At 36.0% G+C, this 12,500-nt stretch overlaps 1 protein-coding gene across 3 annotated transcripts in view; it reads right to left on the bottom strand.

Moving 5' to 3' along the window:
- Positions 1-5,876: 5,876 nt before the first annotated feature.
- Positions 5,877-12,500, bottom strand: part of nmu (neuromedin U) — a 9,820-nt gene continuing 3,196 nt past the window's right edge. Inside the window, exons 4-9 of one of the 3 annotated variants that reach the window (XM_017456074.3) lie at positions 12,365-12,424; positions 12,155-12,184; positions 11,812-11,859; positions 8,939-9,013; positions 6,188-6,232; positions 5,877-5,973 (exon numbers count right to left, since the gene is read on the bottom strand). In XM_017456074.3, the coding sequence (XP_017311563.1) occupies positions 5,938-5,973; positions 6,188-6,232; positions 8,939-9,013; positions 11,812-11,859; positions 12,155-12,184; positions 12,365-12,424 (294 nt within the window). In that variant the 3' untranslated portion in view covers positions 5,877-5,937. The remainder of the gene's footprint in view (positions 5,974-6,187; positions 6,233-8,938; positions 9,014-11,811; positions 11,860-12,154; positions 12,185-12,364; positions 12,425-12,500) is intronic. The other 2 variants (XM_017456075.3, XM_047151099.2) reach the window with 2 other exon arrangements.

Below are 12,500 nucleotides of genomic sequence, written 5' to 3'. Positions count from 1 at the left end.
TTTTTACTTAATTATTTATTTTATTGTTGTTGTTTTTTAACACCGAATGCACTTTGTGTTATTTTGTGCGAGTTATACAAGCGCCCCCAATCTAGTGTGTGTGTGTGTGTGTCTCCTTCTTTTGGCGGAAGGCCAATTAGGTCAAACTCACCACACAACCAACCTTGACTAGTAGTGCTGAAAGTTGTGGCAGGAGTTTGAATGACATCTGACTTGTCCAATCAGCGCGTCGTGCGTGTGTGGGCGTCGCCACAGACGGAAGTGTGTGCTGATATAGTCAGAAGAATTTGCCTAAACTGTGCTTCTGGGATTATTACTCTTACGAAGGCACAGTGTAATCAGTTCTCGGTCTCGCTGTTTCTGAAACATTTGTGTGTAAATTATCCCTTACTTTACTTTAACGTCAAATGACAGGAGTGTCCATGTTGTCTCTTGTCCTAATACCATTTTTTATTGGAGCAGATGTGTAGACCAGTGGTCCTCAAACTGGGGGCCATATAGAAATTCTAGAAAATTGTATTTTTAAAAAATATATGTAATTTTACCTGTATGTAAGTCAGGATTGTGAACCTTTACACTATGATGTAGATAAAAATGAGAAATAGTAATAAATCAATTATACTCAGCACACTAAGACACAAACTAAACAGTGTACTGAACTGTTAGCCACACGCTGATAAAACCTAAGACTACTTAAAATGGGTATGTTTTTAGATAGAGGACTTAGTCTCTTATTACACTGAAAAAGTTTGAGAACCACTGATGTAGACATCAACTGGGCTAGAGTGTGGGATTTGATGCTCTACCTCAAATAGTGGGATTTGATGCTCTCCCAGTTTTTATTTATAGTAAAATTAAAGTGTCTTATAAAATGATACATCTGAGCTACCCTAAAAAATTTTTACAGAGATTTATTTCTGATGATTTTGATGTAAATTGATCCGTCTGTGATCTCCAAACTGAGGATTTGTTTCAGTTGCTTTGGTATTGTGAGTATACTAAAAAAATCTCTGGAGCAACATTTTGGACATTTTTTTGAGGTATGATTCATGATATCCCTTTGGAATGTCTTTTTTTTCCCACACACATTATAACAATGAAGAGCCGGATGGGTGTTGTTGTTTTTTTTGTTTTTACTTTTAATCAATCTGATTTTGGTTTTGGCTAAATATTTTATACACAAGTGTAAATTCTGTAAGAGTAAGCCTCTGTTTAACCTTTTTCTTGTAGACCTAAACAATATGAAATTTTTATGGTATTAAATGGTAGGGTTTTTATTTTTTAAAATAACACGCATATGTACAACCCCAATTTCAAAAAAGTTGGGAATCTGTGTGAAAATGTAAAAAAAACAACAAAAAAAAAAACAAACCAGAATGCAATGATTTGCTAATCTCTTCAACCCATATGTTATTCCCAATAAAGTTACTAAAAAGAAACAGTTAGTAAAAAGAAACAGCTGGAGGTTAATTGGCAACAGGTCAGTAACATGATTTGGTATAAAAAGAGTATCGTAGAGCGGCAGAGTTAGTTAATTAGTTGCAAAATGCTCCTCCAGCTGTTTCTTTTTAGTAACTCTTACTTTTCCAGCCTTTTGTTGCCCCCGTCCCAACTTTTTTGGTGTGTTGTGGCTATCAAATTCAAAACTAACTTATTTTTTCCTTAAAATGGTACATTTCCTCACTTTAAACATTTGATATGTTTTTCATGTTCTATTGTGAAGAACATACAGGTTTAGGATATTTGCAAATCATTACATTCTGTTTTTATTTACATTTTACACAGCGTCCCAACTTTTTTGGAATTGGGGTTATACTACTTTAGAAGACGTATGAATATACCTAACTTTCTAGTGTGTTCATTCAAACAAATAAATGCAGGTTTTTTTGATGTAAAAAAATAATAATAATAATTAAAAAAAAGTGAAATCAAGATAAGTTATATCAGATGTTTTTTCCACCTTTAACGTGATAGGGCAACCAGTATAATTCAACTGAAAACCAAATAGAAATGTTTTAAAGGGAAACAAAAGAAAAGAAAAAACACTTACAATAAGCTGGTTGCATAAGTGTGCACAGGCTTTAGTAATGGGGTGTGTGACTGTGCTCAGAATTAACCCATCACATTCAAACTCATGTTCAGTAGTAATTATCATACATCTGTCATCACTGAATGGATTCTGAATAACCACAAAGAAAGATCAGCTGTTTCTATAGGATTTTCTTTACATCTTATTGGTTTCATCAAACTGTTGAAGCCAAAGAGCTTATAAAGCATGTATGGTGTCTCACTGTGGAAAGGTATCGATCAGGAGAGTGGTACAAAAGAATTTCCAAAACATTAGGTGTACCATGGAACACCATGAAGGTCGTCATCAACAATTGGTGAAAATCAGGCACCACAGTGACTTTAGTGAGAACAGGATGTCCCTTCAAAATTGGCAAAAGGACAAGAAGGAAACTTATTGAGGAGGCTGCCAAGAGAGCTACGGCAACACTAAAGAAGCTGCAGGAATCTCAGTCAAGTACTGCTCACTCTTTGCATGTGACAGCAATCTCTCATGTTCTTCACAAATCTGGACTATGGGGTGGGGTAGCAGGACAGAAGCCCTTTGTCATGAGAAAACAAAAACCATCTAAGCCCTCCTAAATAACTCCAGGCCATGTGTCAGAATGTGTTATGATCTGATGACACCAAAGTAGAACTTTTTGGGCATAATTCTAAAAGATACAACTGGCTCAAAAACAAGATGGCTTATCACCCAAAGAACACCATGCCTATGGTGAAGCAGAGTGGTGGCAGCATCGTGCTATGGGGCTGCTTCACTTCAGCATGGGACTTGGGGTTCTAGGGAAGATAAAGGGTTTATATTTTGCAGTATATTAGTACATAATATGATGCAATAGGGTTTTTGTGTTTGTCTTCAAAGTGTTTGTTTCTTCTAAAAGCTCTTTAGTTATTTACTGGTGAATTACTAGATACAAAGAAAACCTTAGCTATTCATGCTAGCAAGTTCCCCTTACAGAAAAAATAAATAACATACATTTCACTTGATTATACATTTTTCATGTGTCTTTGTGAATGCTATGTGATCACATGAAGTTCATTTCTCCATGCCCTGAACTCAGTAAAACACGTGACATCATGTGAAAAATATGTGAGAATTCATGTGAGAAAATCTGAAAAATGATTCTTCCATCATATGTCCCCAGAGTCTTGCATCATATTTTGGCTTTAACTTTAACTCACATGTCGAATCACATGAAGTGAACGTACTCACAACTGAGGAGAAATCTGATTGTCACCTAATTGTCTTCAAATGATAATTATTGCATAGTACTACAAGGAAAAATAAATAGTAGATAGTAAACAGCACTATGCTTACTGGCGTAATATGCATATTTGAACACAGCCATAATTTCGAAGTATGGCTTGTCATGATTATGACAGTGGATACTATTTCTTTAAACAGCCAGACACAAAAGGTCTAAAAACATCTCATGGTTTGTAGTGTGTGTGTATTGTTTTTATATATATATATATATATATATATATATATATATATATATATATATATATATATATATATATATATATATATATACTGTGTATATTTTGTGTATATTTATTTAATACATATATTTACATGTAAAAGAAATGAGATGTGAATCAGTTGACTTTAGACCAATAGAGACATCTAGTGGCCACAGTGTAGAACTTTTTGTTTTGTGTTCCAGTCTTGTTTTAAACGTGAACATAGAGTAAATATAATACTTAAGGTTCTTACAAACTTATATCCCATAACCAGTGTTTATTGAATTAATGTCAGAGGAACAGTATTTCAACAGCCTATTTGCTGTGGACAGTGACGGTGTCCTGCCCTAGTATTAATAATATCCAGAAGATGGCACTGGACATACAATGTTCATCTTGTTCACACTGCAAACAAGCAGCAATCGTCATGAATTTCACTTGTAATAAAACTCTTCACACATCATCCATCTGCACAACACATACGATCAGCTTGACACAATACACCTATACGTGGTTCTTCCCCAAACTGGTGCCACAATGTTGGAAGCACACAGCTGTTGGAAGCACACAAAAGCTGTACAATCAAGCATTAAAATTTCCCTTCACTGGAACTAAGAGGCCCAAACCAGTTCCAGCATGACGATACCCCTGTGCATAAAGCAAGTTCCATGAAGACATTGTGTGTTAAGGTTGGAGTGGAAGAACTTGAGTGTCCTGAACAGAGCCCTGACCTCAATCCCACACCTTTAGTATGAACTGGAACACAGATTGACCAGGTCTTCTCATTCAACATTAGTGTCTGACCTCACTAATGCTCTTCTGGTTGAATGATCACAAATCCCCACAGCCACGCTCCAAAATCTAGTGGAAAGCCTGACTGATTGGTTGATTTTCCTTCTTTTCCCAGAAGCAAAATGGCTTGCTTTTCTCCCATAGATAGCTCCCTGCTCTTCATGTTGGTTTATCCTTTTTAATAACAAATGTAGTCTTCACAGGCAAAATCCAGAGCTCAAACCAAAAGCAGACATTCAGAGGTATTAATTGTTTAAAGAATCAATTTTTTCCCAATGTTTTTGTTCACTTGAAAAATGGGTGGGTTCAAACAAAAGGTGCCATATTCTAAGGTGTTTTTTAAGAAGTAAAAGCTGAAATTCTGATCTATATTCATCTTTTGATCTCAAACACAAATGTCTTCAGTATGAAGCAAAAAAATTAAATTGACTTTTTTGTTCCAATACTTTACTAATATGCTCCAATATATAACTACATTTTAATATTATAAAATGTGTATGTGCATTGTGTTTTGTCATTCTTAAACGATTGTTTCTTTGCCAAAATGAAAAGAAAATCTCTGAAAAGCATACGGTCATTATAATGAAATGTTGCTTATAGGATCCCATGTTGACTGGAAGCAGCACTTTGTGAGTGCGTCCTTGCTTCATAGTTATAGTTAGATTGCTTACTCAGTCACATTAGACAGAAAATAGAAAGCTTTCCAGAAATTTCCACAGAGCGTTTGGTCGAGGAGTTGAATAAAGTTATGTTCTGCACATTGCTTTATCATTTTTTCCAGCAGTCCTGTTTTTTCAGTATTTTCCAGTTTCTAAGGCAGATTGTTAGGGTTAACCTAAAAAAGGGGAGGGGGAGGGGGGGGTTATAGGGGGAAAAATCTTCAGGTATAGATCACACGTCTGGTTTAAAGCCAAATACAATAACAGATACTGATATATTGTGCAATAAAGTGCTTGCTAAATGTACTTTAAAGTACTCTATGTATTAATGTGCTAAATGGTTGTGTGGATCACAAATCTCGCTGCTGGTACCAGAGCACAATTTAGACTCATGGCAGTCAGTACAGTGGCATCTTTCTACACCATCCAAGGCCTGTATATACATTGCAGACCTAAACATGAATAAAAGCAAGACATAGATTTCATTGGAATTTGAAAGGTATTGTTTCAGATTGTTTTGGTAGAGAGATAGAGAGATTCAGCAAAAGCTCAAAATCACATTTTGCAGAATGACTTTATTTTACAAGACACAACATGGTTACACAATTAGGACCTGTGGACCAAAAGCAAAAAGCTTTTCTATGTACATTCAATATCACTATATACTATAGAAGGGTGATAAGTGGATAGATCCAAGGATAGGTGCCTCAGGATTTCTGGTTCTCCATCGAGGCTAATCAGCTGCTCCACAGGAAAAGCACCATGTTGTGATACAAAGACAAAATGGCTAAGCTCAGTGAGAGTTTTAGACCAGAAGATACAGGTTAAGAGAAGGTGTTCAGGAGGCCACTGTTAGATTTGTTTATGAGGGAGTAAGTGGCATTTGGTACCTTTTCTTTTTTTTTTTATAGTTTTTTTTTTGTGCGTTTTTTTTTTTTTTTTTAATTATTCTTTACACGTATTCTGTTGATCGTCTTCCATTTCGCGGCTGCAAAGTGAGGAAAAAAAGAGACCCGTAAATAACTCCACGTCAACTATGTATTCCCGAGCACATAAACCAATTGCTGTAAAACAACTAAAAGTTAAGTTTGCATCATTTGGTGGACTTACAGGAGTTTCCAGAAAAAAAATGTTTGTCTTGTTTTTTTCTTTCTTTTTAATGGTAATACATGAAGAACAAGTGTGGTATCATTGATACCTACCCGATATGAGAAGTATCCTCTGCTATGGATCATGCGTGGGGTCTCCTGTACAAATAGAGCACTGTGTTAGATTTACCACATTAAGGACAAGATATACAGTCAGGTCCGTAAGTATTAGGACAGTGACACAATTTTCGTAATTATGCCTCTGTACACCATGACAATGGATTTGAAATGAAACAATCAAGATGTGACTGAAGTGCAGACTTTCAGCTTTAATTCAAGGGGTTTAACAAAAATATTGCATTAACGATTTAGGAATTACAGCTATTTTTTTCTTTGTCAAAGTCTACAATCAAGAGACACCTTCAGGAATGTAAATACAGACGGTTTACCTCAAGAGGCAAACCACTAATAACACTCAAAAACAGAAAGGTCAGATTAGACTTTGGTAGAAAAACCTCTTTAAAAAAAAAAAACCTGAGCTGTTCTGATGGAAGATGAACTTGTACCAGAATGATGGGAAGAGAAGAGTATGGAGAAGGAAAGGAAGGACTCATGATCTAAAGCATACCACATCATCTGTCAAGCACGGTGGAGGAGGTGTTATGGCATGTACGGCTGGGTCACTGGTGTTTATTGATGATGTAATTGCTGATAAGAAGTAGGAGGATGAATTGTGAAGTGTACAGAACTATACTTTATGCTCAAATGCTGTGTAGAGCTTCACAATACAGATGGATAACTCAAAACATACCACGAAAGCAACCCAAGAGCTTCTTAAGGCAAAGAAATCAAATGCTCTTAAATGTCCGATGACCTCAACCCAATTGAGCACGCTTTTCACTTAGTGAAGACAAAACTGAAGGCAGAAACACTCGCAAACAAGCAGCAACTGAAGGCGGCTGCAGTAAAGGCCTGGCGAAGCATTTCAAGTGAGGAAACTCAGCATTCGGTAATGTCCATGGGTTCCCGATTTCAGGCAGTCAGTGACTGCGAAGGATTTGCATCCAAGTATCAGAAATAACCCTAATATTTATGATTATGTTAGTTTGTCCAATTACTTTTGAGCCTGTGAAAATGGAGGGACTCTGTAAAAAAAAAAAAAAAGGCTGTATATCCTAAACAGTTAATGCAATATTTGTATTAAACCCCTTGAATTAAAGCTGAACGTTGCTTCATCTTGATTGTTTCATTTAAAAATCTGTTTTGGTGGTGTAAGAGGCAAAAATAAGAAAACTGTGTCGCTGTCCAAATACTTCTGGACCTGACCATACGTAACCTGAAACATGGCCAGTTTTCAATCAAATATATTATATTATTACTAATCATCCATCCAAACGCCTGCTGGAAGATCTCAGGGTTTTCCATTGCAGCAGTTTAAGCTTCTAGTGCAGTGTTAGAGCTAAAGAAAATGAACTAAACTACTCAAATGAATCAAGAACATCAACATCAGCTCCACACTGGTTTCAGATGATCCAGTGATGCCTTCAAACAAAAGTCCATGATTCTAGCTCTTTTGGCTGAACTGTGTGAGACATCCAACATTCCCCATGATTGATTTCTTTCAGCATCACCAAATCTGTTTCAGCTGATAAACTGATGCCTTTCCATGAAGGTCTTTTTTTTTTTCTTTCAACTAAACTGAACCATAAGCCCATAAAGACAGCTTAACATTTTTCAGTGAATGTTACAAAGTACAGTACAGTAAAAAAAAAAAAAAAAAAAAAAAGTAAAAAAGATTTAGATATAAACTCTATAAATCTGCTAAAGTGAAGCAGGCTCTTTACAACATAGACATTTCTTTTTAATCTCAAGAATTTTGCCCAAAAGCCAATTATAACCACAGTGTTTATTGTGGAAGCTATTACATGAGACCACACGTCAACATCCTTCAAAATGTTTTAAGAGTATAAGCTGCTTTACATGCTTGATGCTGCGTTAGTATCTCTGCTGGTCAGTGCAGATAATTTTAGTCGATAATAACCAGGCGAATGGAAAAGAACATCTAATGCCGCTAATTTTGAGGCACACTGCAACATTTGTGCTTGGGAAGGGATGCGCATAAGCAGAAACAAACGCGAGTGCACCCCACCGCACACTCATACTCACACACACTCAATCTTTTATCCATGTAACCAGAAATCATTTGCCGTGATTTAAACAGTAAAGTATGCAAAGGACTTAAGATATAATATTTCATTTGAGAACAAAATGCACACACTAGCGTGCATCATCCGATCAGACTGGATCCCAACGGATTCTATGGCAGTCATACAAAAGTCATAAGTACACAGCATTAATGTAACAACTAATGAGCAGGAGAAATGCCTCAGAGCTGCGACCTAATTAAATGAATCATTATGGCAAAGGTGAATCATAACGTATTAAACGAGGATGCAATTTCCTTTTTAATTGTTTACAATGATGTCACCTGCAGCTCGTAATGGGGGGGGGCAAAAAACAAAAATAAGCAAACCATTACGTGATATGACATGCAAAGTTACAGTAATCCATAATGGATGTTACAGCATTGATGAATTAGAGTCGTAGCGTGTAACTCTGTCATTACTCTTGCGAGATAAGATGTAATGATGAAGTGTTCATTACGACAATGCAATTACATCTATCTAAGAGATCATGAAGGCTCAACACAGAGGAAGTCGAGAACAGAGAGAGAGAGAGAGAGAGAGAGAGAGAGAGCGAGAGAGAGAGAAATCTTTAAGAGGATGAGATCATTCCCCTGTCCATTAGTGTAGTCATAGTATCAGTACACGTTGTATGAGGAGGAAGCATGCAGAGGATACATACATGTGATGCTACTCTTCTACCTCTTCTGCTATGGAGCTGCGGTATGAGCTGCAGGAGAGGGTGGAACACAGTCGACTGACATACACACACACACACACAGGGACACAAAGAGAGATGACAACCATGAACAACTGCCAGAAGAATTAGGGTGTGGATTGCAAAGAGGACAGAGCGCACACGCACACGCACACACACACGCACATGCATCAGCACTTCTCCTGATCCAATACTCAAAAGAAATGATTTACCGAGAAAATTCAAAGCTGGCCTTGAAGCAACATGAACATTGTAGCAAAGGGGTTTGTGTGTTTTGGTGAGAGGGCAGTTATTCGAAGACTTTAAAAAAAAAAATTATATATATATATATATATATATATATATATATATATATATATATATATATATATATATATATAACGCACTTTCAAACATTTGTCTTTTTTTTTTAACTCCATGAATTCAGACTCTATATATTTCTAAATTTAAATGTATCTCAATGTACATTGTGATATTCCATACATACAAATCACCATGTAATGTATCAGTGCAGAATTCTTACACCCCTACATAACATACACAAAAACGTCCTTAATCTTATACACACCGTGCGTTAATGTCGGGCAAAAACACATACTCACAAATGCCATGCAAAAGCAGGTTCTCTGTGCCAACACCCCACACACACACACACACACACACACACACACACACACACACACACAAAACCACACACAATCACACACACATCGTACACCAAAAGACAGTCAATGCAGTCACAAATGACACAAAGCCTTCGCCGGGGAAAAGCCTCTGCAATAGAATTCATTCATTTCATTAACGTGATCTCCAAACAAATCAGGACCAACTGATGAATGCTATGCTGTCCAGAATCGTTGCAATATTCTAACTTTTTTATTAAAATGACAGCACAGTCTGGCAGCACATTTTGGCTTATCCATGAATGTAGGTCAAGTATAAATTTTTATTACATTTTTATTTACTCATTTAATATTACCTAGCAACTCTATTTAGTAGCTATGGGGATATCAGCTAGTCCTTTAAAAAAATATATTTCTTCAGTGATTTATGTTAGATAATGTTAGATAGCTGATCGTGTCTTGTTGGGAATACAGTGATTGTGCGATTGGGGATTCTACTCAGTCCTGTTCACCTCTTCAGAATCAGAAATGTATTAGATTTATTTGTATAAGGGTCATTTTACCAAATTGGTGTCCCTGCAGCAAACTTTGGGGGAAAACCTGTATATTTAAAATTTCTACGTCTAAAATAAATCCCTTCGAAATTATAGTGCATTCCCTATTTAAAAGAGAAATACAGTTTCTAGTCGCTGAGTGATTTTCCAGTAGATGTTATTCAAGCAAATTTTCAACATCTCCATGGATATTCATCCAAACTGTAATAGAAATAAAAGTAATTCCAAAATTAAAAGTAATTCCAACTATAGAAAAGTTTGATATTTCTTGTATTTGTTATCATTAGAAATAGGTACGTCCCTGCACTGATTAAAAAATAATAATAATCTCCTGTTCAAGTAATATATTCTTTTATTAAGCCTTGGGATTTATTTATTTATTTGTTGTTGTTTTTTGAGGAAGCGGGAAGTGCTATCATTTTCTTCAAGCAAGTAAGTGCTCCAGTTTTATTTGTCTTATTTCTTCTTTTTTTTTTTTTTAAATGATGTGTACTGACTGGTAACGATCATACAACATCAATTTAGAAATATTTCATAAATGTTGCCGTTTTAATTAAAGGTCGCATGTAAAATTGTACGACACTGATACCATGTGCCATGTAACACGTTATGGCAGATATAGGCCAGAAATGTCAACTCTAACAACTATGAAAAGGCATTTTTGAATTAATGTGTTGTAAATGTTATAGATGTAAGTGAGAATAATCAAACACTAATAAAGGTAAAAGAAAATTCGAATTGAATTTGGAGATCCCTAATCTGTAAGGGTATGGTCGTCGCAGTATATATTCTTATTCATTATTCACGGCCACACTTACAGTATACATGTTGTATAGAGTTCAATCTTGACATTATAACTCTAATTACTTTTAATGCATCGGAGATGAGATGTATAATGAATTCCAACATGTCTTGGATACTTGATACAGCTAGCTAGACTCCAAATGACTTAGTAACAAACTGTACTTCTTTATGAAACTTGTTTTTGTTTATAAGAATGTGAATGAATCTGCACGATGTTTAAGTGCATTTTGGATTTGGGGAAAATGTTACTTTTGCCCCTTCAGAGAGGAACCGTTTGGAGTCCAATGTGAAAGGTATGCATGTTGCAAGACATAGAGACTGGTTCAGGTGTTACATTCATCACCTTAGAATGAAAGAAAACGTGTCTATAGAGTGTGTGTGTACGACATAAATGGATTTACATGTCATATACAAAATTTGTGCCAGTTGTATCACATTACCATTATGAAATTTCTAGGGTTTATACTTTATACTTGTGCTGTTCTGTTCTGTGGATGCAGTATACGGTACAATTTTAACCATTTAATTTTTTTTTATATAATTTCACGCATAATTTAAAAACTGTCACAAGAGAACTGTTCATTTGTGTCATGTCTTGGCAGAGCAGGTATCTCACATACTCCATGCAAGACAGCCACACAAAGGGAGTGTCAGATTTACAGAGGGGAAGTCATGCTTATTGTTCTTTATCCCTGAACATGTGTATACTGTACGTGTATACCATCGTCTTATTGCAGCTTACGGGTATTAATTTGCAGCTGGACGTGTAAACAAACACTGTGCAACTTTGCAGTATAGTGACAAGTAAGCAGAGAGTAAAGGAGAGGGAAAAAAAGAGCTGTTAAAAATAACGTACCGTCCCATCAGGCACTCCAGTATTCGTCTTAGTGTAATGAAATAAAAACTACGCAAGTGCACATTAAAACAAACACGTTCATGTCAAGACAAGTTCAAAGACACACCAAAGGATGTATAAGCACAAAAAGGAAAAAGAAATACGCAAACGTACATAAAATTACAAGAATGCAAGTGTGAAAGGACATAGAACAGGTATAGGTACACATACACATGTTTACAGGACCACATAGAAATAGAAAAAAAGGTGGACGTTATGATGCTGTTAGTCTGTAATTTGAGAAATCAGTGAATGTGTGTTTGTGTGTGTGTGTGTGTGTGTGTGTATATATATAGTATCTTACCCTTTTTGTTGTTTCTCGAGCTGCCAGTTCCTGTATATATACAAATACAGACAAACTTCACCTCAACTACGTCGTTCACAGATCTGTTTTCTTAATGCATTGATCTCAGACTAGCTGCCTACTGCTGGCTACAGTATGTGGATTAATATATAAAACATTTTAACATAAACCAAGCTCTTAATGATGTCATTTAAACATGAAAAATTTTACCTCAGATTTCTGCAACACACCCTGCATCAAGTCACACAGATCCCACAATGTGTCCAATGTCTGGAGGAGAAGTTACAGGGTTACAGACAGTTTAATCGCACGGTTTTCATGCAAATGGATCATTTCAGGCTAACAG

This window comes from Ictalurus punctatus, chromosome 25, assembly GCF_001660625.3.
Source record: "Ictalurus punctatus breed USDA103 chromosome 25, Coco_2.0, whole genome shotgun sequence".
In the NCBI taxonomy this organism is placed as follows: Eukaryota; Metazoa; Chordata; class Actinopteri; order Siluriformes; family Ictaluridae; genus Ictalurus; species Ictalurus punctatus.
The sequence above is the reverse complement of the archived record's forward strand: the minus strand, read 5'-3'. Positions and strand labels throughout refer to the sequence as shown.